The sequence below is a fragment of the Calcarisporiella thermophila genome, assembly GCF_041956535.1.
Source record: "Calcarisporiella thermophila strain CBS 279.70 unplaced genomic scaffold VTP21scaffold_31, whole genome shotgun sequence".
Lineage (NCBI taxonomy): Eukaryota > Fungi > Calcarisporiellomycota > Calcarisporiellomycetes > Calcarisporiellales > Calcarisporiellaceae > Calcarisporiella > Calcarisporiella thermophila.
The window spans coordinates 150,397-177,594 of NW_027192221.1; the positions used below are offsets into that span (position 1 = coordinate 150,397).

The following is a 27,198-nucleotide window of genomic DNA, read 5'->3' on the forward strand; positions in this document are numbered from 1 at the left end:
CCATCGTTATCTGCGGTCACGTCGATTCCGGAAAGTCGACCACCACCGGTCGTCTGCTCTTCGAGCTCGGCGGTATTCCTGAGCGTGAAATGGAAAAGCTGAAGCAGGAGGCTGACCGTCTTGGCAAGAGCTCTTTCGCCTTCGCCTTCTACATGGACCGTCAGAAAGATGAGCGTGAGCGTGGTGTGACCATTGCCTGCACCACCAAGGAGTTCTTCACAGACAACTGGCACTACACCATCATCGACGCCCCCGGCCACAGGGATTTCATCAAGAACATGATTTCCGGAGCCGCCCAGGCTGATGTCGCCCTCCTCATGGTGCCCGCCGACGGTAACTTCACCACCGCCATCCAGAAGGGAGACCACAAGGCCGGAGAAATCCAGGGCCAGACCCGCCAGCACGCTCGTCTCCTCAACTTGCTCGGTGTCAAGCAGCTCATTGTTGGTGTCAACAAGATGGACTCCGACACCGCCGGCTACAAGGAGGAGCGCTATAACGAAATCCGCGACGAAATGAGGAACATGCTTGTCAAGGTCGGATGGAAGAAGGAGTTCGTCGAGCAGTCCGTCCCCATCATCCCCATCTCCGGTTGGGTTGGTGACAACTTGCTCAAGAAGTCCGAAAAGATGCCCTGGTGGAAGGGTCAGGAGGTCGTCAAGGCCGACGGCTCCAAGGTCAAGGTTGAGACCCTCCTCAACGCCTTGAACGACATGGCCTCCCTCCCCGCCCGCAAGGACGACGCTCCCCTCCGTCTCCCCGTCTCCGGTATCTACAAGATCAAGGGTGTCGGTGACGTTATTGCCGGACGTGTCGAGCAGGGTGTCCTCGTGCCCAACTCTGAGGTTGTCTTCCTCCCCACCCACACCGCCGCCAACCCTTGCGTTGGTAAGGTCTTCACCATCGAAATGCACCACAAGCGTTTCGAGAAGGCCCACACCGGTGACAACGTCGGTATGAACGTGAAGAACTTGGACAAGAACAACATGCCCCGCACTGGTGACGTCATGGTCCTCAAGTCGGACACCACCCTCAAGCCCGTCAAGAACTTCACCGCCCAGATCCAGACCCTCGACATTCCCGGAGAGGTCAAGCCTGGATACTCCCCCATCGGTTTCGTCCGCTGCGGTCGCTCCGCATGCAAGATGATCTCCATCAAGTGGAAGATCGGCAAGGAGACTGGCCGCAAGAAGCTCGAGAACCCCCACTCCCTCAAGGCCAACGAGGCCGCCGAGGTCGTGTTCGAGCCCATCCAGCCCCTCGTCGTCGACACCTTCCAGAACTGCGAGGGTCTCTCCCGTATCGCCTTCTTGGACGGAAACACCGCTGTCATGTTGGGCAAGGTCGTTGCTGTCGAGCACAAGTAAACCGTTTTCTTTTTCCATTCTTCTGAAGTCGGAAGTCATTTGATTGGCATTTTTTTGGGAGTAAATAAAAAAAAACTATGTTATAATAGAAATAAAAATTAAAAATTTCTAATAAGTTGAAGTTTTTGTTGGAAGCATTTGGCGCGTTTAGTTTTCTGAATCCTTCTCTCATCCTCTTTAATGTAGTTGCTTTCTGTCCCCTTTCACCAAGCAAACAATAAAATAAAAAATATATATATATCTATTTTGCGCCTCTCCGTGTGCGCTAAGACCGCGTGAACCGGCCCTGGTAAAGACCGATGCCCAATCCCACCCCGACGAAACCATTGTGAGATGATGCTAAAAGTAAACAATATCAGCTTCACAAACGCGATATTCTGTGGGCTTTGGATGAGAAAGGGTGAGCAAGCAGAAAAGCCAGATGGTTGGGACCGAGATTTAACCCAGTATCACGTATCGCTTCCTCCTTTTTGTATTACTGCCAATTGAGCCATGCCACCTAGTGTGGAATATGACTTTCTCCGTATCGACTATTTGCGCGCTCCCGCCTTGCCCCTATCGTTGTTCCTTAATGGCCATGAACGGCTGCCCTCTGGTGATGCAGGTTTCCAACACGACGGCCCGCTCTCATAAAATAAAATAAAGTCAAGAATCGAGGTGTATCGGGCAGAAGCACGTTCCTAGGAAGGAGCGGATCACATTGATGGCCACCAGAGCAGATCCTTTGACAAACCTTGGAATACAGCCTTTGATCGGCTATTCCAAACACAAAACGTGCAGGCTTTAACTTTTTTTTTTCAGTTGTTGTTTATAAGCAAGGCTTCCAAATTTGAAATTCGGCCCAAAGGCACTCTTTTCCTCCTTAAATGGGTCATGCTTAAGAAGAGTTGGATACGGTCAAGAACGGGGTTAGAGTTTATATCTTGGGCTTCAGCTGGTGTCAACCACAAATAAACACACAGGTTGAAACTTTGGTAGCAATGACTGTCGACTAGCAGTGAGGGGGGTAGGCAAGCAGGCTACATTGTGGCCAACGTTACATTTTCTGACGGGCTTGCACGGTCCTCCGGCTGCTCACTGACCAAGACATGGAAAAATGCTTGGGAAGGGAGAGGCTTTTCAAACCTCTGGTTTATTAAAGGTTTCAGTCCTCCTTCGCTTGGCCATTGGAGGCTATGGGCGATCAACATCGACCCCAAAGACCTTTGTTGAGCGGTTGCAAGGAATTCCATATATTTACGGGCAGAAAAACCAGCTTTCCTATATTATTATTAAGGGGGATTTTTGCATTGTATCCATAGAATATATACAGAAACCAAGAATGTAAAAATCGAGGGGAGGGTAGGAAAATAGGTACCAAGGAAGTGGAGAAAACTACAAATATCAAGGAGGAAAAGAAGACATACATCATTCAAACATATTAGAAGAGATAGAGTAACTAACAAAAGCAAAGCGCAAGTACTTCCTCTTCCCCTATCCCCTCCCCTCCCCTCTCCTCCTCCCCTTTCAAGGAAGACACAAAACAAATATTACACAGTCGAAAGGGATCGACAAGGAGGGGAATGATTAAAAGGGGGGGGGATATAACATAACAAAACAAGCACGGAATGAAACGCAGGCAAACCCAGAGCATATCAAATGTATAACCAGACGATAAATAGAATAAAACAACCCGAGGCAAAAAAAAAGGCACGCCCTTTTGTCATTCTAGCTCTCCTTCGAGGACTTCAGCGCGCGGGAACAGCCGCCCGTTTCGATCCGCAGATGCCGGTTGAGCGCGTCCTGCCGAGCAAAGGCCTTTCCACAGTTCTTGCAAGAGTAGGGGCGCACGCCGCTATGCAGCTTATAGTGCCGATTGCGGTCGTGCTGGCGTGAGAAGGCCTTGTCACAGCCGGGATGCGAGCACTGGAAGGGCCTCTCCATGGTGTGGGTGCGGAGGTGCGAGCGAAGGTTGTAGGGGCGGGTGAAAGTTTTGTCGCAGCCAGAGACGCTACAGCGGTAGGGGCCGCCCTTGGCGCGCTTGGACGGAGAGCCTGGGGAGGTGCGAGGGAGAGAGAACTGCAGGACCCCGTGCATGGGCTGCGCCGTGGACGGGAGGATGTAGGCGGGCTTTGGCGACCCGGCGGAGGACGAGGCGTTAATCCGCGGGGGGGGAGGGTAGGGAGTGAGGGTGGAGCGGGCGGTGGAGGGACTAGAGTCGGCGGGGTCGGGGCCTGTTTTTGGAGAGGGGGAATGGGGCTTGGAGGTGGGCTGAAGGTCCTGGGCCGCGACAAAATTGATCACCAGGGCAGGATCGAGCGGCAGCTTGACGTCCTCGGGGCCGGGGCTTACAAGGGAGGGGCTGTGCTGAGCGGGGCCCATCTCGGAGATGTTGGACGAGACCACAGGGGGGGACGACACGTAGCCCTCCATCGGACGAAAGTCGGCGGGCATGCTGCTGTCGTTCAGCTGGGGCAGCAGTGCAAGCATCTCCATGCCCATCATCGAGTCCTCAAAACTCGATCGGGGGAAGAGATAGGGGTCGCAGCTCGGCTCGAGATCACCCTCCCACCCGCGGGCAAGCAGGGCGCCGTCACCACCGGGCTGGCCGACGGCGATGTCCGCGGGCGGCAGCTCCAAAGCATTGGCGGGAGTGGCAAGCGCGGAGGAGTCGGTCAGCGCAGGGCTCGGATACACAATGGGCTCGTTGGGTCGTCGCAGCGAGGAGGGGGAGGAATTGAGCAGGAACGGGCTCAAATAGGAGAGTGCGGCGCTTGCATTGGCAGAGACCGAGGACGAGGGGGGAGTCAAGAGCATGGTGAAATTGGGGGAGGAATTAGAGGGGGAGGCGGAGAAAGGCGGCACACTAGGATCTAACGCGTTGATGTCGCGTTCCTCGCATGAGGTTGGCCGCTGGGGATGGGGATGGGGATGCAGAGGTTCATGCTGATGCTGGCGAAGACCTTCGGGATGGGATTGGAGCTGGAGAAGGAACGACTCCATTGAAGAGTGCTGTTCGAATGGCGGGGCCGCTGGTGCTTAGTCCGGAGGTTGTGGGGTCTTCTTTAGGAGCGCGATCTTGGGGAAGAATTGTGATGGCGAGGAGAATCCGCACACGCTACGTGGTGGAGACAGAGGAAACAAAAGGGAAGCGTCGGAGCGCGCGGGATTCTTTATATTTGTAAGGAAAGATCAATGTTAACCCTGCGCGGCCCTCCGGCGCCGGGCATTGGTCGACCGGTTTTGTTCATTCAAGGAGCATAAGTCCTCTCTTGCACCAGTTTCAGTCGACTCCCTCCGAGCTCAGTCCGATTTAACCTTAATTTTTGGCCCAACGAATTTGCGCCCGGAGAAAACAGAAAACACCGCAGAGAACTCTATCCGGCGCCAATGGGGAAATTGGGTGCCGATCCGTTGGGAGAGCGGAAGAATCCCGCTCCTCTACCTTCTTTGTGCTCCATTCAGACCGGATTTCCGCCCCCTCGACCCACACTCCTGGCCGTCGCCAGCGAGACAGCCGTCAACGCAATCCCGGCATGTGGCTCCCCCCGCAGTGCGGCCGCCCGCGATCGCTGGCCGCGTCGCCCGCCCGTCCCCCCCTCCACCGGATTCTTTTCTCCTTGCGCCCCCGTTCGCTTCTTCCCCCTTCACTGCTTGCTCCTCTTCCAGCTTCCCTCTGCTCTATCTTGTGCTCTTCGGGGCCCAGATTCCTCCGCTCTGGCAAGCTTTTTTATTGCGCATGCGGAACGTCTATGCCTAAATAGGCGCACCCGCCACAGAGCCACAATCCATGCCATCTAATCCCTCATGCCACAACCCTTTTGTGTTGCGCCGAGAAGGCGAGCCATGCTTTGTCATTGGGCAAGGACCTCGTCCAAGCACTAAAATCTAGCTTGTTTTCTCTCCAGCGCGTGTTTTCCCCAAATCTTCTCACTGTATAGGAGAGGAGAAAAGAAAACCGTACCCTTTTGTTTAACTTAATTAAGGGAGGAAAGCTCAAGCAACCCGGTTGAGAGGCTGCGTCACTTTGGATACAAAAAAAAAAAAGCTCTGCAATGCGGGGCCGTTTCTCTTTGGCGGAAATGCCCCGGTTCGGAGTGTAAAGAAGGCTAACTTGAGGCTCTGAACATTGTTCCGAGAGGCCACAGGATAAGCTCGTCCAGCTTGCGTGGGGGAGGGCCAGAATGGGATGTGCAGAGAGCACTGGGTTTGATTGGAAGAGGATCTGGGGCATGGGAGGGGAGCTGAAAAGGTTTGACGGAATAAGAGAGCGGGAGAGGGTGGCTTGAGAGCCTTGACAGCATTGGCCGTTTTGAAATTGGCCTTGAGGTTGATGGGGAGAGAAGGTGGGCCGAGTGCGTGCTCGGGAAGCCCCGAGCTGGGGTGAAGAGTCTGGTGGAAACGCAAGGGGGGAAGCGCGGCAGCGGCGAGTGTGTTTGCGTGTGGGAGAAAGCACCGGTGCTTGGCAAGGCGCTAGAGCTTTTGCCAAGCATGGCCCGAGATGTTGATGAGGCCGCTGAATAGGGTGCGTCCATCTCATGCCCTTCTCTAGGCCGATTTTCGTTATGGTCCTACGCGCGCGGCAGCTACGTCATCGTGTTCATCCAGAAGCGCTTTGTGGTTGGATTTGTCATAGTGTGAGGGGGGAACGGCATATTCGTACTACGCGCGTGGTTGCGCTAGAAGGTTAAGCTTCGCGGAAAGAAATGTTCCATGGTCACTGTAGAAAAAATAATGCACCGTTATGAAAGAATGGCTTGATAAGGAGATATTATTTCTCGGGGTTGTCCTACCAGCCAGAACTGAAGAGGGCCACCTCTCTGTGCTACTAGGATTAATAATACAAGGGAGCTCGCCATCACCCCACTCCATGGTCCGGAAGGAGCAACCTCTGACATCAGCTGAGTTAGCGAGGGAGAGGTGGGGAATTAACTCGTGCCGAAAAAGATGCAAGGGGTTTAGGCAGCCGGGCGGAAAGGAAATACAACAAGCTCTAGCGGCAGGAGAGCCCGCCGGTCACGTGCGGTCCAAATGGATAAGGAGTGTTCATTTCGAGAGAGGATGCTAATTATAAAATCTACGGCAGAGATGGTTATTAAAAGATCTTAGGTTAAGCTGAATCCGGTTTATGCTGGATCTTCTACAGAAAGAGAGAGAGCGAAGAAGAGAGAGGCAAACGATGAATAAGCTCAATCATGCAGGAGGATGCTCTGACGGGCTTGCACTTATGACGTACAGATGCCAGCGATGGTTTAGCAACAAGGGCTGGGTGGCGAAACTCTAACATCCTGTTGGAAAACGAGCATGGCCGCCTATTTGTAGTTAGCGCGGGGCCACTAGTCAGATGCCCTCATGGAGGGATATTGGGGGGCAAGAGAGGAAGGAGGTGAGGGTCGTTACGGAGCTCTCAACGATAGGATCGCTTTGAGGTTGCTTATAGCCATGTCCAGGGGGTAGCTTTGTCATCGCTCTCTACCAAGGATGGATTATATTCTGGCACTCCACCAGCTGACCCAGCATATCCTGCCGTAGCTGTAGTATTAGTAGTGTTCGTGGCGTGGTTCGGGAAGGAGAGACACGAGTCTAGATTATACGCTATAAGAGCAATCTGAAAAGCCTGCTGAATGAAGCTTAATAGAATGGGGGGAAACGCTCTGTGGGTGGCTTACTGAAGGCTTGGCAAGAATCGGTTCTGATCGACATCCCCTCGGATGGGAGGTCAGATTCCCCAGCCATCGGGCAAGTTGAAATCGAGATTCAATTTTCAGTGAGCGCGATTGAAATCCAAACCTTCAAAATCCCATCCATAACATTCTGTTTTGGGCTAAGCGTTACTCCAGAATTCTGATATTTTCACCCGACCACTATCATGTTTTTTTTTTCGCCTTTTTTCCCGGCTCTCGAAGCATTGCGGTTTGATTTTGCTCGAGAGGCAGCTAGTCTAAATATCCTCAATACGCATCGCACATCTTGGTTTGTCTCGTCCTCCACTGCACGCTTGCCGCTTATGGTTTTTAGGGAAGGCGGCTATTAACACTGGATGACCTCTGCGTCTCAATTTGTCTCTAACGCGACACGCCTCGCCACCCTCTCGCCACCCCTGCCTCCCTCCTCGGAGAGCAGCATCCACGCCGACAGGATGATCCCGCCCTTCTCTTATACTCTGCATTACGAACTAGTCCCCTCTTCCCCTTCTGTCCTAACGGTAAGGGACGGAGGGCGAGATCGGTGGAGATTGGAGCAAACGTGTTTGCGATGCACGGATGGGGCCGTGGTGTGGGAGATGGCCGAGGACATGGAGCCTGTGGCTGAAGATGGCAATGGTGCGGCGGCCCACGGGTGGTGGGTGAGAAGCAAATCCGGGAGGAAGCGGGTCTTTCTACAAGGGGAGGCCGGGGGAATCCGCTTCGAGCTGGAGGGGAAGGTCTACTCGTGGAAAGAAAACTCAATCGTGGGTGAACCGCCGTTACGCGTTTCCCATGGTATGCGGGCAGCATCTCCTATAGACCATGGCCGAACACAAGGGCGTGGCCCTCCAACAGAGATGGTGTGCATGGACGAGGGGAACACAAGGAAAATCGCGGAGTGGAAGCGGGGGGAGTTTGTGGTCGAGGCTGCCATTGCGGAAACGGTCCTCTTGGAGCTGTTGCTGTATAGTGCCGTGGTGGCTTTGATCCATATCCACTCCGAAAGGGCCCTTGCCGGCTTGAGGGATGAGGACGGGGAGGCATCCGTCGACGAGGCCGAGGTGAGGCCGAGTCTCTCCTCCTATGCAGAAACCTTGGCTAGCTACACCACCTCTGGGAGTCTGGAGTTGGTGAACCAATGGCCCCTGTGCTGCTGTGAGACGCCGGGGCTGTCCTGCTGCTTGGACGAGGGCTGGTGCGGAGCGTGTGCCTATCGCATTCGCAAATGCTGTATTATACTCTGAGGGTGATCCCCTCCAGAGAGGAGCAGAGTTCCATCGTTTCTTGTATTTATAAATAAGCTCTTTGTATCGTGTTTTGCTTTTATCCGCTCATTTGCTATACCCCTACTTCTGTACGTTTCCAATGTTCCAATAGTCAATCAATAAACAGGCTGCTAAGGGGGCAAATGGAATGGGCCCCCACGCAGTTATGTATTTACAATAACATATCCACCCCTACCGCCATTAAAAAACTACACTAATAATTACAATACAAGCCATTTTGGAAAGAAAACACACTAAAGAATGCTGAAAAAAAAATAAAAAATTCGCTTTTGAGGGTGATGCGTTTAGATAATTATATATATAGATGTAGATGGATGGAAGTAGCCATGGCGCTTCCATTTACCGCATCCAACCTAACGGCATCAAGGGTGGGTCGTGCTTCGCCCGTTTTTGAGCGTTCATCCTCTCGATGTATATTTGGGTGATATCGGCTAGCGGAACCCTTGCTTGGACCGCGCTGTTCCGCTTCTTCTTGGGATGGTGGAGGACATTAACGTAGTGACCTCTACATGCATCCCAGTTCTCTTTGTTGCCATCGAGGGCAGTGTCGCATGGAGATGGTGGCAAGCGATGGGCGCAACGGCGCGTGTAAGGAGCAGCTCGCTGCTCCTTGCGCCTTGTTGATTTACCGGTGTGCAGATGCACCGATGTTGATTTTACGGGGGAGGATGCGGGACGCGCGGGGAGACTGAGGAGCGTGGGTGCTGGGCATTGAGCGGGAAGGAGCGCCAAGAGCGAGTCCGAGTTAAGGAAAGAACTTGCCAACATGATGTGCCCGAATAGAGTATATTTCAATGGAAGAGGAGAAGGAAAGGGAGGAAGAAGATTCAATTAGGGTTGCTCTTGAGCAAAGCGGAATAAAAAAATAACGTTTTGGATTTCAGAACGCTGACGGGATGTGATTCATGGGGGGTAATGAGGTTGGGGACAATGTAAAACAAGGATGGTTGCTACAGTGGATAAAAAGAAGCAGTCGAGTCACAGGCAGGGTCAAAGGGAACAATGCCGGTGGCCGTGATGGAAGTGAGGAGGAAAGCAAGAAGTGGCATCCCGGTCCATCTTCCCCCCCGCTCTTTTATCTCACAGGACTTTGATGACGTCTTTGTGGCAGCAAGCGAAGAGGGTGAAAAAAAAATTTCGCGACTAATAGCAAATTGCAATTTCCTTATTTGCACGCCTTTTTTCGTAAAGAAAACGAGGTTGTGACTGCACCACGCGACATTTTCGTGTTGTGCAGTCACGACGGCCGGCGTTGATTTGCGAGCTGGCCCAGCCAAAGCCCTATGGAGACACGGCTCCAGGATTTTTCTGTTTTCGCAGAGAAGAGAAACTTTAATCTTTGTGAGGCCGGCAATGCAGCCCATCCTCAGTACTAGCGGAAGTTCTAGGTAGTATAACAAGTGTATCACTAAAAAACGATAAAAGAGAAAATGGGAAAAAAAAAAGGACAACACAGAACAACACATGGTACAACAAAAACAAAAACCTTAAGAATGGAAGTTAGTTCCGTCGGTCGACGCCTTCACGTAGCCCGCTCGGATCACCCAGTCGCCGAACTTCTCCCCCTCCTCGCGCTCCGTTGCGTACCGCTTGAGCATCGGCCCTAGCTCGCGGATGATCTCCTCCTCGCGGATGCTCTCGCGGTAGAGCTTGTTCAATCGCTGCCCATAGTGGCCGCCGCCCAGGTACATGTTGTACGCCCCCGGCGCCTTCCCCACAAATGCAATCTCGGCGACGTAGGGCCGAGCGCACCCATTGGGACAGCCCGTCATGCGGATGGTGATGGCATCGTCGCGAAGGCCGGCCTCCATCACGAGATCCTCGACCTTAGACACCAGCACCGGCAGGTACCGCTCGGACTCGGCCATCGCAAGTCCGCACGTCGGGAGGGCGACGCACGCCATCGAGTTCAGTCGCAGCCCCGTGTAGTCCAGGTTGTCGAGGCGGTACTCGGCCAGCAAGGCCTTGATCGTGTCGACATCCTCGGACGCAATGTTGCCGATCACTAGGTGTTGGTTTGGGGTGAGCCGGAAATCGCCCTTGTGCACCTTGGCGATCTCCCGCAGCCCCGTCTTGATGCGGTGGTCAACGGAATCGTGCACGCGCCCATTCTCGATGTACATACCGAAATGCCACTTGCCATCCGCCCCCTGGGTCCAGCCGTAGCGATCGGTGTTGGTGTCCAGCGTGAAGGGCCGGGCCGCCTCGAAGGAGTACCCCAGGTACTTCTCCACCTCGGCGCGGAACCACTCGACCCCGCGGTCGTCGATCGTGTACTTCAGGCGCGCGTGCTTGCGATTGGTCCGGTCGCCGTAGTCACGCTGCACGAGCATGATCTTCTCGGCGACATCGATCGCGTGCTCCTTGCGGCAGAAGCCCAGCATCCGCCCGACCTGCGGGTACGTCTTCTTGTTCCCGTGGGTCATGCCCATGCCGCCCCCCGCAAGCACGTTGTAGCCGACGAGCTTGCCGGCCTCAGCGATGGCAATGAAGCCGATGTCGTGGGCGTACGCATCCACGTCGTTATCGGGTGGAACCGTGATGACGATCTTGAACTTTCGCGGGAGATAGGTCGGGCCGTAGAGGGGCTCGTAGTCCTGCACGGCATTGCCGGCCACCGGCTTGTCCTCGACCCAAATCTCGTGGTAGGCGGTTGTGTTGGGCGTCAGGTGCTGCGTCAGCCTGCGGCTGAAGTCGTAGACCTCATGGTGCAGGTGGGACACGCGCGGGTTGACGCTGCACATGACGTTGCGGTTGACATCGCCGCACGCAGCCAGCGTGTCGAGCAGGTTGCGGTTGATCTCGCGGATGGTTTGCTTGAGGTTGCTCTTCAGCACCCCATGGAACTGGAAGGCCTGTCGCGTGGTAAGCTTGAGGGTGTTGTTGGCGTACCGCGTCGAGATCTCGTCCATGGCCAGCCATTGCTCGGGGGTCGACACCCCTCCCGGCACACGCACGCGCACCATGAAAGAATAGGCCTTCTCCAGGCCCTGACGTTTGCGCTCCTCGCGCAGGTCACGGTCATCCTGCATGTAGGTGCCGTGGAACTTGAGGAGCTTCATCGCGCCCTCGGTCACGTACGTGGTGTTGGGATCGGCCATCTCTTGTGCTATGGTCCCCCGCTAATGAGTAGTAGAAATAATAAAGGAATGAGTCCGGGCGTTAGTAAAAGGTGTGTCCTGATGAGAAGGTGAAAAATGTGAGAGAAAAACATGAAGCAAACGCGTACCAAAAAGTTGCTGTTGCGCTTATGATCATCGTCTGTGTATTTGGGAACGTCTTCGTCCGCGGCGGCGGTATCCACGCCCAATGCCTTCCACAGCTGGGGCTCCCAAGCGGCTAACCCGGTCTCGAAGCCATCGGGATCTTGGTCGTCGCCCAGGCCAATGTCGCACAGCGGGGTAGCACCCAGCCCCTCCAGCTTGGCATCCACCAGTCGAGCGGGGCGATTGTAGTAGATCCTATCCTCCGGAAGAGGCCAGTAGTGGCTATCGCCCAGCCCGAACACGGCATATTTCGTGTCGGCGAGGTTGAGGTCCCCGGCGGTTTTGTCGTTGAGTACCTTCCAAAATTCGCGCGAATTTTGCGGGAACTCTCCTTGTCCTGCCGTCGAGGTGACGATGACCACGTTTGGCTCGGAGGCGAGGTCCGCGACGTCCGAATAGTCGTCCATGGCCATGAGGCGGGTGCGAAGCCCACGAGCTTTGCCGCGCATCGCCAGCTTTTTGGCAACCCCCTCTGCATTCCCATTATCCGACCCAAACAGGAACACCACGGACGCCCCATTTGCGGAGAGTCCGCCAATCAGTCGGGCATAATCCTCGCGCGCCTTGCGTTTGAGCTCCTCGTGGCGGCGGGCCACGTCCGACTCGAGCGAGGACACCAGGGCCTTGGAGAATTCAGGGGACTCCTTGACGAGGAGGGAGAGGTGGTTCTCACGATCAAGGAAGGCTTCGAGGTCACGCTTGATGCGCGGCGACTCGAGGGAAAATGGATCCTTTCCTTCGGCTTCCAGTGCCGGATTCCATCGGTAGAGGGGCCAGGCGCCAGAGTCAACCGCACGCTTCGTCTCCTGAAGAGCCGCAAGAGGAGATGGGTGCGGTTCATCCTGCGAGTCTAGCTGGGGCAGATACGCCAATATCACGGACGGCCCAGGGTACGCATCTGCTTCCATCATCGCATTCAGCACCCCAGTATAGGAGGAGTAGATGGCAACCGAGGCAACATACACCGATCCATAGTTCATCGCATACAACCCCACGTCCTTTTTGCGCTTCTCCACCGGCACCGGTTGCGAATAGGGGGTGGTGTCGATGAGGAGGAGGTTGATGTTCTCTCCGGAGGCGATAACATGATGCACCCCGGATTGTCCCAGGTCGTGTGCCCAAGAATCGGATCCGATCAGCCAGCTCGTGCTCGGCTTCAACCAGGAGCGTTCTCTGCTGAGCTCGGAGTGAGGGAGATGCTCATCCAGCAGCTTCTCAACGTCGCTCACCAGGGCCGATAGCTTGCGAGAGCGGGGATCTTTTCGCAAAATTAGCCATTCTGAGAGCGCTTTGTGCAGCGGCTCGGCAAGAGTGGTGTCCGTTTTTAGGACATTCGCAACCTTGCGAGCATACTGCTCACGCTTCTGGTGCTGTGCAAGGAGGCGACCGAAGCCGTACTCAGGGTTATTTTTGAGTGCGTCGTCTGCGTGTGGACCCCAAACATTGTCCGTGAGGACTCCGTTGGTGATATCGAGGCGCTCTCCGAATACTTGCGCAAGCATCTTAACATAGGGGGTCTCCAGCGGAAGTGTGGGCGGCTTGGTGTCCAGAGATGCGGTGGGACCAGTGGCAGCTGCGGCCTCGTCACTGGACTCAAGTGATGCCCAGGATTCTGGCACATCCACTAGGGTGAGATTTTCCGCCTTGTCGTCACCACCCAGGTAGTCCAATACGCGTCTTTTGCCCACGTCATCATTCGCGAAGTGAATATAGGCTAGGACGGATGCAACCGAGGTCTCATCCTTGGCGGTGTAACTGCTCACAAATAGGAGCGCCTTGCGTTGCGCAATGTTGCGACGAACAAGAGCGGGCAGTTTTCGATTTAGCTCGTCCACGTTAGCCTGGAGTGAGAAGAGCAGCACGACGCCGCCCTCACTGAGGGCAGAGAAAGAAACTGAGCTCGCAAAGGAGGGATCCACCAGGATAATGGCATTGGCATTCGATGTAATTAGAGACGGCAAATGTGGGGTATCTACTGGATGGCAACGGAGATGCGCTTGCTCATTAACTGAATATGTTTGGACAGCCGCTCCCTCCTCTCCGATCAAAATGGCATCGCGAATAGTGGCAAGCAGTGATTCCGATGCACCATAGATGATGGCCTGCTTTGCAGTCTCGGGTAAAACGTTAACAGGGGTCGAGGGAACCTCTAGCGTCTGGTAGCCATCACCCTCTAATTCGCTACTCCCAACTGCAAAACGCCGGTGGGGTTCATTAGAGCTAAGCTCATCGAATACGGCGCGCACCATAGCGGGCGAGAAATCCTGAGAGTCAACCCCATATCGTCCACTCACGACCAGTGGAATCTCTGCACTCCAGAGGCTTGCATTCTGAAAAGCGGCCACAACATCAAGGAATAAGGGGTTCCACGTGGAAGTGCTGTCTTCTGTGGGCTCTAATACCGCAACTTTTTTCACTGTTTTGGGCAATCTTTCCAAAAAGTGGTGTTCGGACCAGGGTCGATATAATCGCACCCTAAGTACACCCAGCTTCTCCTCCTTGGCTTGACGAACCACATGCTCTACCACTCTTGACCCGGCACCGATGGCCACCACCACACGCTCTGCATCTGGGGCGCCTGTGTATTCAAAGGGGGAGTAGCTTCTTCCGGTGACTTGGGCGAATTTTTTGGCGACTTGATCAAATGCATCATGAATGTTTGAGGCGCTCTCGGTGGGCTTCCCCTCTTTATAGCGTAGATAGGACGAGGTGGCCGGCTTACTTTCACGCCGTTCTGCGAGGCGGGCACGGTAGTTTTCCACCTCTTCTTCAGTCAGCAGTTTCAGAAGCGCATCTTTGGCGATAATTTCAGCGTCCACATATTCATGTGATACTCGCCGGCTATCATAAAAGTGCAGGAAGGGAGCGTCAGCTACGATCGATACCACCCGAGCAATCACGGATAGATCGTATGCTTCTTGAACAGAGGCTGAGCTGAGCAAAGCAAGGCCACTTTGCCTCACCGCCATTACTTGAGTGAAGTCGCCATATGAGGGCCCGGAGAGGTGATTTGCAGACACGTGCACCACTACCGCGGACTTGTCTGACGTAACTCGATATAGGTGGGGGATTAGGGGAATAAGGGAGTTGGAGTCGGCATGCACGCTGACGAGTCTGCCTTCTGCGAGGAGCGGATATATTTGCTCGAACACATCCGCGGTCGGCCCTTGACTCAAGACATTCACGGGTCGTCCAAGCACATTATTCTCCTGCGATACGGGCTGCGAGGTATGAGCTGCAAGCAGGGCAAAATCGTCGTTTAGTGAAAGGGTTGCGTGGTAGACGGCCGCTTCGCCGCTTATTAACCTGGAGCTTCTTTCACTTGTGGCGGGCATTCCTTTATCTGCATAGCCAGAAACAAAAAGAGGATGAGCAATTGCTCTAGAGGATTCCAAGCAATCTCATTGCTCACATTACCTACTAGTTTAAGTATAGAGGGGGGAGGAGTTATGGGTTGGGGAGGGGGGGGGATATTTTGTTTATTCTCGAGGACCAAACTGACTTATGCGTGTGAGCATACAGAGTTTCCTCAAAGATGCCACTTCAAGTTTTTATTACCCCGCTGGCACCTCATCTGTGACTGCAATTGCATCATTTCACGACCATGTGCGATCATCGGTGACTACGTTTTAATAGCAGTCCAAATTGTAAACAAGGAGGGTGGCCGAAAGTGGCAAAAGTCTTTTTGGTAGACCCGAACACATGAGTGCCGCTCGACATCATCTCTGCTCTCGGATCACGTTGAGCTTATTGACTCGAAGATTCATCCTCAATAATGCGGCCCCGGCCAATACTCGAAGTATCTGCTCCATTTTCCACCGGCATCGACGAGTATACCGCCTTTCATCTAATCATGTAATTCAACATATACATTCGATTAATACACATATACCACCACGCAATCCATCAGAGGTAGAGAAGAGCCCACTAGCGAATCCCGAAGACTTGAATATCGAGGATAGCGTTAGGTCAAAAGAGGAGAGGAGGAGAAAATACAACTCTCCCGAAGAGTTTTGGGATGCATATGGACGTATGCAGCGTGAAGGGAACTTTACTTCAGAATTCGACTACGATTTTTGTTGTGCGGCCCTTCAGTCCTTGAAAACCAAGAGGACAAGCCAGTCCCTACGACGGATGCGTGTTGTTTTCGAGAAATATAAGGAGCTCCTTAAAGCTGGTACAATTGTACAAAGTGATCCCCGCCCTTTTAATATTATGATGCACGCATACCACCTTTACGGAGATCTTGCGGCAGCACGCAACGTATTCGATGCGATGAAGGAGCATGCTGTGGAACCAAACATCGTGTCCTACAACACTCTAATGAACGCGATAACCAAGCTGGGAGATCCCGAGGAGGCAATACAATTTTTCAACAAGCTGCCCATGCCTGGCGATGTTTTCTCCTACTGCACACTGATTGATGCCTGTGCTACTCTGAAAGATTTCAAGCGAGCCACCGAATTTTTTGAGCGCATGCGTCGTGAAGGGGTTCAGCCCAACGCCGTCGTATTCAATGCTATCATTCATATTTGTTGCCAGCAGAATCAGCTTGCCCGTGCGATGACTGTGCTCAACGATATGCAACAACAAGGTGTGGACCCAAATGACATTACCTATGCCACCTTAATTCGTGCGCATTCCCTACGCGGTCTGCACAGCGACGTTGAACAGCTGTTGTCGGCGATGCAAAAGGCTGGTGTGACCCCGAATGCGGATACCTACATTGCAATTGGTATGTCCCCTCAAGAGGTGATCGCGGAGCTGGGCGGGGACCGGCTGAAGGTATCCGACTATAATTCTCTTCTTAGCATATGCATCAAGCGTCACCACGACTTCTCCCAAGCATTTGAAATTTTCCAAGCGATGCGTAGCCACGGCATTGCTCCGAACGTCCGTACCTATAACCTCCTTATTGACGCCAATATTAAGAGTGGACGGCGCGAGGAAGCGTTCAATCTTTTCCAGGCAATGCAGGCGGAGCATCTCGAGCCGGATGTGGTCACATACACGCAATTGTTGCAGACTTATGCGGACACCGCTGACCTGCGCGGAGCAATGAGCCTCTTTAAGCAAATGCAAGAGAAGGGCGTGAAGCCTAACATTGTGAGCTTCAACACTTTGCTCACGATCTCGACCCTGCAGAAAGATTTCGATCCAGAAATGCTGCGGATGCTTCATTCTCGGATGAAATACCATGGCGTTGCACTTGACCGCCGCAGCTATAATATTTTGCTCGCGGGCTATGCACGGGAGGTCTCGCAGCGAGCACTGAGCGACATCCGTCAAACCTATCGCGAGATGCGTCAAGCTAAAATCCCCCCCGACCATCTTACTTTTAGCATTATGATTCGGGCCCATCTTGCGGCCCGCCAGCCTCGAGAGGCAATGCAGCAATATACGAAAATGATGCGGTGGCGAATACGACCAGATGCGGACGTGGTCAATGATTTGATGGCAACATGGAGTCAAGCTGGGAATATTTCCCAGGTGCTGAGCCTATGGCATGATGCGAAGCGCATAGGAGTTCGACTCAACGAGGAGAGCTACGACATTATCCTTAAGGCATGCGAGCACCATGGTCACACTGAAACTGCCAAGGTAATAGCTCGTGAACTAGAGGACTCGCGATAGACATAGAAAAGGGCCAAATTCTTAGCGACTGATTTATACTTCATCAGAACATGTAAAATATGGCTTGATTTTATCATTAAAGGGCAAATTCTAATATACCCGGGTATACTAATTAATTACCGTTGAATTTGTTAATTACTGCAAAGTCGGTTAATTATTTTGTATTTTGTAACCGTAAACCGCAATAATAGAATATTGCTATCTCGTCAAATTAAAATTCTATCATGCACAGGCTGCGTGGGATCTTTGTAATCTATAATTGTTCATATTCCTTTTAAATATGGCTTCTCTCTCTATTTCATCCGATCTCCAATTGTCTCTGTTCAAAGATTGAGACGAAATGGACTCAATGAGGGGTAGAAATATCTGATTCTACGAATTCATTTTTCGTAATAAACAGGGCGTACAAGTAATCTTTGAATACGAGCTTGTAAAATACTGGTTCATTATACGCATAGATAAGGCACATTGGAAAGTATTGGGTCTTTTGTATTCTAGGAGCAAACTCCTAAAGTGATTTTTCACACACTGAAACAGTGATATCACTGTTACAATATTACTGTTCTGAGAGTAGATTGCTATCATTACTGGCTAGCAATAATTTGTGACAACCAATAGACCTATTAATTCCCAGCTTGAGACAAAGTTATGTCTTTGTCGAGGATAAAAGCATACTGGTCGTAGTCTATGTAACAGTCCTAGTTGGAATAAATGAGTATCTATGTTTATGAAAAGATGATAAGCAGTAAGAAATTATTAGAATGATACTGTTTACTCACTATTATCTTTTTTTTTGAGCTGATAACCCATCGAAACTATTAAGCAGAGTTACGCTATTGAAATTGACGATTAATTATTCAAAAAAATTAACCAACTTAGCAGTAATTAATCAACTTAGTGGTAATTAACGGGTATACCCGGGTACAAGTAATTACCTATTTTGGGTAATTATTTGTAGATTTGTACCTAAAATATTCTAAAATTTTATAATATGTATTTATAAACGATGACAAATCGATTCTAATTAAGATGCTCGTCATTTACTGTTTGTGGTACTAGCCGGTATACCCTGGAAAATAGGCAGTGAATCATATTTGGAGGTGGGGTAATAGGGTGATTTTTTAGCTGATGTATTATTAGTAATAGTAATTAACATGTCTTACCGTTTCCATTCCTCTAAATGCAATAGCATGATGCATTTGTTTTATTGAGGATATAAATTGCTCGATAAAAATCTCCATTTTTTTATTCAGTGTCACCAACTAGACAGACAATTCTTAAATCAAATGACAAAACCTATTGTTGTAGTAATTGGGGCCACTGGAGCGCAAGGTAGACCCTGAAAATAAATACGAAACTTATAGCATTTCCAATCCATTTGCTAAATCTTTTTGTCTCCCCTTGGATACTAGGTGGATCTGTTGCAAACGCACTCTTGAAAACCGGTGGGTATAATGTGCGAGCTATCACGCGAAATCCCAATTCGGAACAAGCAAAGCTACTTGCTTCACAGGGCGCCGAAGTTGTTAAAGGAGACGTTTCAAGCCTCGATGATATGAAACGGTGTTTCGCGAGAGCCTATGCGGTATTCGCAGTTACCAATACTTTTGACCCTAGTAACCAGAAGGCGGGTGAGGAATTACGACAGGGCAAAAACATGGCAGACGCCGCTCTTGCCAGTGGGGTGCAGCATTTCATTTGGAGCACCTCAATGAACTCAGAACAAATATCTGGGGGGAAATTCAAAGTAGAGGAGTTTGACGACAAGCACCAAGTAGAAGAATATATAAAAGAAATAGGGCTTCCAGCCACGTTTGCGGACGTGACATTTTATTATGAGAATATCGCCAAGGACATGTTATTCCAAATTTTGAAAAAAGAGGGAGACACAGTATCCATATCATACCCTATCGAGGCTGATATCAAAGTTCCAATGCTGGCTGTCAGCGTTGACCTAGGAGTAAGTGATACTATGGTCACAATTTAGGAATCTTCATATGGAGTATGTAAATATTTGATTTCTCTTAACAGAAAGCCGTCGTAGCCATACTCTCAAACAAAGAAAAGTTTTTAGGGAAAACATTGCTTCTAACTGGAAAGAGTTACACACTGAATGAATACGCAGAAATTGCAACCAAAGGTATGCTTCCTCCTTACAGTTTATACATGCTAACGCGTTTATATAATGCTTGCGCTGATGAGCTTATACTATTTTTCTCTGTTTCGTAGTTACTGGAATAAAACATGTGTACCGATTTGTTCCGCCCCGAAGTATTCCTCCAGAGAGCCTAGTGAATCCAATCGTATTTGAATTTTTCAACTGGCTGTTTGCCCAGCAACCACAACCCGAGGTAGATGAATCAACAAAGGAGCTAGGGATCGAGTGGATGGAGCTGGAGGACTATCTGAGGAGCATTGATTATGGGAAAGACTTTGAATAATTATATTTGGGAGTATTATTTATGCCTCTTAGTGTAATTTGAAATGGAATATCATTGTTGCAGTATTATTTTAAGAAAATGTGCGCGGCTAAGGGCTTGGTATTTTCTATTTGATGGATTAAGGCCTTTTATTCATATGTGTTAATATATAGCGACAATAATGCTCTTGACTCTAACATTGGGACCGGTAAATCACATCAAATCGATTGTATTCTCTATAAGCCTGTAATATATGGCTTTACATAATATTGAACCGTTAAACATACTTAAACGCAGCTTTCCTCTGGCCTATTATTGGAAAAGAGAAATAATCTTTGATGCTATTGGGGCTCCACTCCAAGCACAGTCATTACATTTCCAACTAATTGCAAACTCCCCGTCACTAGCACCTCAGCATCGCCTTGGTCTTTCACCCATTTGGTGGCATGCTCCACAGTAGGAAAAACGTGGGCATTGCATTCTGGAACTAACTGAGACCAGGATTGGGCAAACCCGTGTTGAAGGAGAAGCTTGTCATCAGGGTTGACCATATTATTTTGATTGTCTAGTGCGGGATGGCCAATATGAATTTAGTAAGTGACCATATTAAGTGCCAGAAAGAAGTTGTCATAGTCATACCCCCTTTGTAAGTGTTGTCGGCGTAAGTAATATTCGTACAGAACAAGGCGTGATCGAACTTAACCTGGGATTGCAAAGTGCTTAGCGTGCGTAATAAGGCAGCACCGTCGCGGCCGTTTGTACAGTTGAATAGAAGGATTCTTTGCCTACATTAGTATAAAGGTTACTTTATGTTTCTTACCGAAAAAATAAAAAAAATGAAATGCCTACTTCTCTTTATTCTCTAGTGTTTTCCCGAACCAGTCTATACAAGCCTGCATACTCTCAGCCGTATGTGCTCCATCCAGATACCATGTAGCCTTATACCCCGTAACAGTAAGGGTTTGAGCACGACCAGGCCATTTTACAGCTGTCAAGCCACGTTCAAATTCACGAGGAATATCATCCTTTAATGTCTGTCCGCGCATTGTGCCCAACCACTGTTTACTAAGTGCCACCGCAAGTGCAGCATTGGCCCGCTGGTGTTCTCCTGCAAGACCTGAAACCGAGTAAAGTGTCAATGAGGTATCGACATAGGCTATAAACATTTAATGGCTCTACCTAGATTAGTAAAGCTATCAGACCCGTTCGAGAGAATGGATAAAGGTGCCTGTGAAGGAATTGAAAATTGAGCACAGCTCATCTACGTATTCAACTGCGATTAAAGCACATACATTTTTTTCGGCAGCTCGCTTTTCAATCACTCTTAAACATTCTTCGGGTTGCATCACGCTGAAAACAGGCACCCCACTCTTAATAATTCCTGCTTTATTCCAAGCGATATCCTCTAAAGTGTTACCGAGTACCGCAACATGATCAAGTCCAAGCGATGTAATGCCGCACACCACCGGGCGCTCCACAATATTGGTCGAATCATATTCGCCACCTACTCCCACCTCTAGCACTACAACATCAATCTATAGTCAACAGAATAGGATGAGTGATGCTGTCCTAACAAGTGGGTTTATGGAGAAAAACATTAGACCTTTTCCTGCATGAACACATGAAATGCCAACAAAGTAAGAAAGCGGAAATAGACGGGCTTTTCCGGCTGTCCCTCCGGAACCTCACCCTTTTACATATGCGTATTAATCAACTATTATAATTCAATGTTCAGGTGATAAAATTTTACTTTGGTGGCTTCCAGTCTATCCCAACACTCGAAGAAATACTTTGCGAATTGTTCCTCGGAGAGAGGGCGACCATCAATACGGATTCGCTCACGGACAGCGATCAAGTGGGGAGAGGTGTAGAGCCCTAGTTTATTGCAAAATAAAATTTAGTACTTTAAAGCGGGATACTCTAGTCAGTTAGAGAGCTGCACCTGTCCTGAGAGGTTTCCCCGAAATCCCTTCACAATGCCTCAGAATGGATTCAGTGAAAGCGCATGTAGAGCCTTTTCCTTTAGTACCGGCCACATGGATTATATTCAAGCTGTCAAACTCGCTTGTCTATCAAACAGAAAAACAGAGAAGGTTTCTTCACAGCCTAATTTAGCTCCAGGCTTCAGAATATACCTGGTATCCTATTCTCTTGCAATATTCACGCATCTCTGGCAAGCTACGTTTGTTCTCTGATCGTCCTTTTTTCCGCAGCATCTCGAGAACGGCCGCATTGGACTGCAAAGAGTTGAGTTTATTTATGGCATCCTAGGATGTAAAATATAATTGAGATGGCGATGTGCTCTGTTGTGAACTATTTTAGCCATACCGTGTAAGTTCGTATCATTGTGGTATAATGCCTAAGCCCGCAACTGTTTTTAAAATATAAAGTAGCCACGTTAAAGATGCGTAACATTAAACGTGGTTATATGAATAAATAAGAGCTCATCGATAATTCCAGATCGCCGCTGATTAATTTTGACTTCGAATTTCGGGCCCATATTCTGACATAAATGCTTGTCATTCGAAAACGTAATTATGGTCAATTGACTCTTGCACAAGCCATTGTAATATAATCCTTTCAACCAAATCTTTATATCCGGTGTATAAAGAAAGGGAAGGATCTTTGTGCATTATGCATTATCAAGAGTTGCCAATACTGGATTCCATCGACATATTGGATATGCTTTTAATCCGAGTAACTGAAAATACCTAATGCTGACAAACTTCTCATAGTACCATCATCACAAGGTAAAATTGAAAATATGTAAATATATTTATATGTATTGCTATTCTCTTGATTCAACTGAGGCTACTACAGAATAATCAATTATTTGGCTATATGTGGGCTTATAATCTAGTCTAATGGCAAATATGTCTTATATATGCTGATATATTTGCGTTATTCTTTTAAAAAAATTTTAAGCCTGTCTACTACGTAAGTTCGCCTTGGTTGCGGGCAGGCAAATTCACCACAATTTTCTGTGGGACGCGTTTTCGATATCATCTCACCTCTAATTGCAAAACAACATCTGGATAAAAAAGAAAATAGAAGCAATAATGGCAGAGGCTGATGAACTTTTTATTCTGCGCAATCTCTTTGCACTTGGTGCCTATCAATCTCTCATTAATGAAGTAGCTTCGTCCATACGCTCCAATACTCTCTCGGACCAAGGCCGTCTAGAGGCACAGTCATTCCTCTACCGTGCCCAAATTGCTCAGGGGAAGTATGAAAACGTACTGCGCGACATCAGAGCTGATGCACCTCCTGAATTGCAATCTATAAAACTTTTGGCAAAATATCTCAGTGCTCGTGGGAAGGGAGATAAGCAAGGAATGGACAAATCGAGGGAAGATGTTGGTGAAATGGCAAGAGAATCGATGAGTCCGATTGTGTTGGTTGTTGCAGCAACTACCTATGTGTGCGATGGATTGGTGGAGGAAGCTCTGAAGTTTGTAGTGAAATGTCCACGGAATTTGGAATGGTAAAATTGCTCGATTTACTAGAGTTTTCTGAAAATAATATTCATAAAACTGGGTAATTAGTGCGGCCTTCCGCGTTCAGATCTATCTGCACATTGACCGGTTAGACTTGGCTCGTAAAGAGATCTCGCTTGTGAAAACGTGGGCAGAGGATGCTACCCTTGCACAATTAATGGAAGCATGGGTTGATCTCCGATCTGTAAGCTCAAATTCTATACTTGATGGGTACAACAATATTCTAAATCAGCTTTCAACACTAGGGAGGCGATCGTTATCAGGAAGCTTTCTACATTTTCGAAGAGTTTGGACAATCTGTATCATCACATACTTTGAAAGTTCTAAATGGTCAGGCAGTGTGCAATATTGCGCTGGGTCGATACCCAGAAGCTGAGAGTGTCCTTCTTGAAGCTTTGCAAAAGGTAGGATTGTGCACGTATAATGGCCTTCATTATCTCATTTGCTTGATTTCTTACTGAACTATAGGATAGTGACGACCCGGAGACATTGGTCAACCTTATTGCATGCTCGACTCTCGCAGCGAAGCCTGCAGAAGTCATTAACCGTTATATGACGTAAGGTTCTTTCAAGAAATCCCCGAGCTCTTTTTTTTGATACACTGTTTCCATCGTTTTATTATTATATAGTCAACTTCGTGAGGTTGCACCAAGTCACCCCTTCCTCCTAGATCTAGATCAGAAAGAGGCTGCCTTTGACCGAGCTGCCCAACGCTATGGCATTGCTTAGATATGTTTTTTTTCGTGTATTTGTTGTTCTCGTTTTCAGGTTGCTATTATTTTAACAAATTGGGCACATTTCTATTTTCTATCCCTTAACCCTATTAAATAATGGGTACCGGAGTCGTTAAAATGCAGGGAAATGCGTTTGATAAAAAGGATTGGGGTGGGATACCGATTTGGAGAAGAAAAAATCTTGGAAAATAGTAAAATTCGGCCAAAAAATTAAGGCTAGCACGACAAAACTGATACTATTAGACATAGGAAATGGATCCCCACACAATAAATGAAATATCCAAAACTCTCACTAAGAGATTCATAGACATATACCATCCGAATAATACATCCATTTCTTCCTCCACTGCATCCGATGTTGACGTTAAGGAATTAGCTCGCATCCTCGATACGCTGCTTACAAATTCCCCTCCAATAAATACTCCAAGGCATAGAGAAGCTTTTTTAAACCAGCTGAGAGATCGAAGCAAGCGTGTTCTTAAGTATGAGGATCGTGAGCTTTTGGTAAATTAATTTTGTCTTCAATCGAGTCAATCGTGGAGTCGTAATCTTCCTAATTTCTACTGTATGTACTAAGGATGAGGTGATTGGTTATATCCCCCTCGATGAATTATATACTGAAGCAGAAAGAGATGACAGTCTTTCACTAGAGGATGCTGTTGTCAAGCGACTTGTTTTGTGGTTTCACGGGTTTTTCAAATGGGTCAATTGCCCGCAATGCGATTGTGGTGTAAGTGATATTTAAAGTTTATGGAGGCATAATAAACTTGTAAACTAACTTTTATCGTTTCACTGGAAGGGTTCGACGCGTTCTCTGGGCAATACAGAGCCAACCGATGAGGAATTGCGGTATGAGGCGTATAATGTAGAATTATATGAGTGTACGTCGTGTGGACAAGTCAATCGATTTCCCCGTTATGAGTGAGCCTTGACGCATGTATTTCCAAGAATTAACACATAAGCTAAAGGATTTCTCTAGGGATCCGCGAAAACTTTTAGACCCTTCACACCGGAGAGGAAGATGTGGAGAATGGGCCAATGTAGGTGGTGATTGCAGAGACTTTCATATTGAAAGAGGTGTAACTCCGTATAATATTTCCCTAGTGTTTTACGCTATGCTGCCGTGCTATGGGCTATGATGCACGTTACATTCTTGATACAACAGATCATGTATGGACCGAAGTATGGAGTGAAAATCTTGGCCGTTGGGTTCATTGCGACCCCTGTGAGCCAGCATTTGACAAGCCGCTACTTTATACTCTTGGATGGAAAAAGAAAATTGCTTATTGTATCGCACTTTCTGCCGATGAAGTCGTCGATGTCACACGAAGATACACATGTGATTTTGAAGAGGAAGTGCTCCCCCGTCGTTATCTCATGCCTGAAGTGGAGTTAAAAGAGGTAATCATACAGGGTCGAGTGTTGTTTGAGTTCACGATAAATGGTTTATGTGCTGGTAGACTTTGGAAAGATTGTCACTTTCGCTCCAACAAAATTTGGACGATGTGCGGAGGGAACAAGTTCGCCAAAGATCAGTGAAAGAAGAAGAGGAGCTGATATCATTTGCAGCCAATCAGCGCACCACAACGTTGGAGGAAATGCAAGGACGAAAGAGTGGTTCACTGAACTGGCGTGTGTCGCGCGGCGAGGTTGGAGAGGAATCGGGTGAAATACAAAGTATATTTGCTTTTAATATAGCGCGCAGATATATCACATTTTGACCAGCGCACGTTTTACTAATTAAGACTATTTATATATAATTAGTTGGAAATGTCCTATTTGAATCTTCTGACGAGTTAATTTCTGTTGGGGATACTCAAGTCTTCCCGCAGACTAGCACGACACCTCCCACCATTCGTCTCACCGATGCAATCCCAGGACAACTGAGCGCGGTTTACTTTCGCAGAAAAATCGACCTCTCCCGTGGCTTTGTGTGCGATTTTACTCTCCGCATTACGGACCGACATGGAAACCCCGCTCAAGGAGGAGCCGAAGGTCTGGCCATGGTGATTCAGAGCCAAAGAGAGGATGCAATAGGGGAAGGCGGATGCGGAATGGGATACGCGGGAATTGCTAAGAGTTTGGCTGTGGAGTTTGATACGTATGAAAAGTAAATAGCTTCGACAAAAGTGCGTAAATTCACTTTCATTAGTGAAATCTAACCTTACTATGCCTTTTCTCTCCTCCTATAGTTTAGATAGATGTGACGATCCGTCTTCAAATCATATATCGATACATGGTCGCTTACCCCCGCATGCAAACTCAGCACATCACTCTTTCTCCTTAGCTTGTACATCTAGGCTTCCACCTTTGACACAATGCCCATATGCAGTTCGCATAGCCTACTTGCCCTGGAGCCAAACGATTATTGTATGTCTAACGGACATACATGACGATCAAGCGCAGAGATTCGTGGAGGTTTTGAGGGCGAGAGTTGAAATAGAAAAGTATTGTGGCGGCACAGACGCGTGGATAGGGTTTACATCGAGCTGCGGGGCCTTGAGTCAGCGACATGAAATTTTAAATTGGAAACTCTGGGAGACAAAGAGGGTAGAAAAAATGAACTAGCCTAATGGCTCGAAGCTAGCTATTAGTATTGTTGTATTGCAGTTTCTTGGGAAGGACCACTAGACGTCGATTTGCTCTATTCCGTTCACTTATCAACTTCATAGAGAAGAGGAACTGGTAATTGTTTAAATATTCCACTAAAATATTCATCAATGCGTCCAATCATATAAAAAAGCCTCAATAGTTTAATCTAAGATACGCGTTTTCTCTTCTTTTTCTAAGCAAATTTCATTATATGATGAGTAAACAACTATTCAAAAGTAGATTCTCAATTACAAGGCGTCAGTCAAAGCCAGTACAAGGAATTTTATTAAAAGATGCTCTTTATCAACGAATTCAGACTAGACTCGAGCACATTCTCATGCAATTTAATTTGATAATAGCGCACTTGAATCGGATTCAATCGCCTGCACGTTTGAGAGCACGCATTTCTAAATACTTGTCATCAAATCTGCATAAACTGCGTAATCGACTCCGCATTATCAATGCATCTCTTCAACTCATTCGTAACCCTCGCTCTCATCCAATACCACAACCTGCTCCAGTATACACTTATCAAGTTGGGATAATACAATTTCACTTCAACAGCGACCTTTTTGGATTCGCTCGGTTATTTGGTTATATCAGAGACATTCATGCACGACATATTACATTTCTTGAACAGCGACATGCTGCATTAGTTGTTCTGGTGCTCGTCTGGGAACTTACATTGGTTAGTGTCCTGGTTTGGTGCCTCGGGTTAGGAATTACAGTATTGGGA

General features: G+C 48.8%; 12 protein-coding genes across 12 annotated transcripts; 7 read left to right on the top strand and 5 right to left on the bottom strand.

The window, feature by feature from the left end:
- Positions 1 to 89: 89 nt before the first annotated feature.
- On the top strand, positions 90 to 1,367 carry VTP21DRAFT_7618 (uncharacterized protein; the record flags this gene model as incomplete). Its single annotated transcript, XM_069398379.1, has 1 exon — positions 90 to 1,367. The coding sequence occupies one exon, from the start codon at positions 90 to 92 to the stop codon at positions 1,365 to 1,367; it is 1,278 nt and encodes a 425-aa protein (XP_069246411.1).
- A 1,707-nt stretch (positions 1,368 to 3,074) lies between these two features.
- On the bottom strand, positions 3,075 to 4,163 carry VTP21DRAFT_7619 (uncharacterized protein; the record flags this gene model as incomplete). Its single annotated transcript, XM_069398380.1, has 1 exon — positions 3,075 to 4,163. One exon carries the CDS (start codon positions 4,161 to 4,163, stop codon positions 3,075 to 3,077), a length of 1,089 nt encoding a protein of 362 aa, XP_069246412.1.
- An 83-nt stretch (positions 4,164 to 4,246) lies between these two features.
- Positions 4,247 to 5,147, top strand: VTP21DRAFT_7620 (uncharacterized protein; the record flags this gene model as incomplete). Its single annotated transcript, XM_069398382.1, has 2 exons — positions 4,247 to 4,527; positions 4,628 to 5,147. The coding sequence occupies 2 exons, from the start codon at positions 4,247 to 4,249 to the stop codon at positions 5,145 to 5,147; spliced, it is 801 nt and encodes a 266-aa protein (XP_069246413.1).
- A 195-nt stretch (positions 5,148 to 5,342) lies between these two features.
- On the bottom strand, positions 5,343 to 6,396 carry VTP21DRAFT_7621 (uncharacterized protein; the record flags this gene model as incomplete). The annotated part of the gene is made up of 4 exons (XM_069398383.1): positions 5,343 to 5,819; positions 5,922 to 6,008; positions 6,140 to 6,247; positions 6,367 to 6,396. 4 exons carry the CDS (start codon positions 6,394 to 6,396, stop codon positions 5,343 to 5,345), a joined length of 702 nt encoding a protein of 233 aa, XP_069246414.1.
- A 990-nt stretch (positions 6,397 to 7,386) lies between these two features.
- On the top strand, positions 7,387 to 8,277 carry VTP21DRAFT_7622 (uncharacterized protein; the record flags this gene model as incomplete). Its single annotated transcript, XM_069398384.1, has 1 exon — positions 7,387 to 8,277. One exon carries the CDS (start codon positions 7,387 to 7,389, stop codon positions 8,275 to 8,277), a length of 891 nt encoding a protein of 296 aa, XP_069246415.1.
- Positions 8,278 to 8,658: 381 nt separating this feature from the next.
- On the bottom strand, positions 8,659 to 9,087 carry VTP21DRAFT_7623 (uncharacterized protein; the record flags this gene model as incomplete). The annotated part of the gene is made up of 1 exon (XM_069398385.1): positions 8,659 to 9,087. The coding sequence occupies one exon, from the start codon at positions 9,085 to 9,087 to the stop codon at positions 8,659 to 8,661; it is 429 nt and encodes a 142-aa protein (XP_069246416.1).
- A 719-nt stretch (positions 9,088 to 9,806) lies between these two features.
- On the bottom strand, positions 9,807 to 14,920 carry VTP21DRAFT_7624 (uncharacterized protein; the record flags this gene model as incomplete). The annotated part of the gene is made up of 2 exons (XM_069398386.1): positions 9,807 to 11,441; positions 11,549 to 14,920. The coding sequence occupies 2 exons, from the start codon at positions 14,918 to 14,920 to the stop codon at positions 9,807 to 9,809; spliced, it is 5,007 nt and encodes a 1,668-aa protein (XP_069246417.1).
- A 367-nt stretch (positions 14,921 to 15,287) lies between these two features.
- Positions 15,288 to 17,219, top strand: VTP21DRAFT_7625 (uncharacterized protein; the record flags this gene model as incomplete). Its single annotated transcript, XM_069398387.1, has 1 exon — positions 15,288 to 17,219. The coding sequence occupies one exon, from the start codon at positions 15,288 to 15,290 to the stop codon at positions 17,217 to 17,219; it is 1,932 nt and encodes a 643-aa protein (XP_069246418.1).
- A 1,286-nt stretch (positions 17,220 to 18,505) lies between these two features.
- On the top strand, positions 18,506 to 19,660 carry VTP21DRAFT_7626 (uncharacterized protein; the record flags this gene model as incomplete). The annotated part of the gene is made up of 4 exons (XM_069398388.1): positions 18,506 to 18,551; positions 18,632 to 19,179; positions 19,251 to 19,359; positions 19,449 to 19,660. The coding sequence occupies 4 exons, from the start codon at positions 18,506 to 18,508 to the stop codon at positions 19,658 to 19,660; spliced, it is 915 nt and encodes a 304-aa protein (XP_069246419.1).
- Positions 19,661 to 19,980: 320 nt separating this feature from the next.
- Positions 19,981 to 22,054, bottom strand: VTP21DRAFT_7627 (uncharacterized protein; the record flags this gene model as incomplete). Its single annotated transcript, XM_069398389.1, has 10 exons — positions 19,981 to 20,204; positions 20,279 to 20,424; positions 20,489 to 20,756; positions 20,819 to 20,867; positions 20,932 to 21,174; positions 21,243 to 21,329; positions 21,390 to 21,514; positions 21,582 to 21,708; positions 21,775 to 21,906; positions 21,968 to 22,054. The coding sequence occupies 10 exons, from the start codon at positions 22,052 to 22,054 to the stop codon at positions 19,981 to 19,983; spliced, it is 1,488 nt and encodes a 495-aa protein (XP_069246420.1).
- Positions 22,055 to 22,698: 644 nt separating this feature from the next.
- VTP21DRAFT_7628 (uncharacterized protein) lies at positions 22,699 to 23,865 on the top strand (the record flags this gene model as incomplete). The annotated part of the gene is made up of 5 exons (XM_069398390.1): positions 22,699 to 23,123; positions 23,185 to 23,320; positions 23,382 to 23,540; positions 23,605 to 23,693; positions 23,766 to 23,865. 5 exons carry the CDS (start codon positions 22,699 to 22,701, stop codon positions 23,863 to 23,865), a joined length of 909 nt encoding a protein of 302 aa, XP_069246421.1.
- A 257-nt stretch (positions 23,866 to 24,122) lies between these two features.
- VTP21DRAFT_7629 (uncharacterized protein) lies at positions 24,123 to 26,438 on the top strand (the record flags this gene model as incomplete). The annotated part of the gene is made up of 8 exons (XM_069398391.1): positions 24,123 to 24,374; positions 24,448 to 24,600; positions 24,670 to 24,791; positions 24,850 to 24,910; positions 24,975 to 25,271; positions 25,331 to 25,547; positions 25,635 to 25,980; positions 26,063 to 26,438. The coding sequence occupies 8 exons, from the start codon at positions 24,123 to 24,125 to the stop codon at positions 26,436 to 26,438; spliced, it is 1,824 nt and encodes a 607-aa protein (XP_069246422.1).
- Positions 26,439 to 27,198: the final 760 nt, after the last annotated feature.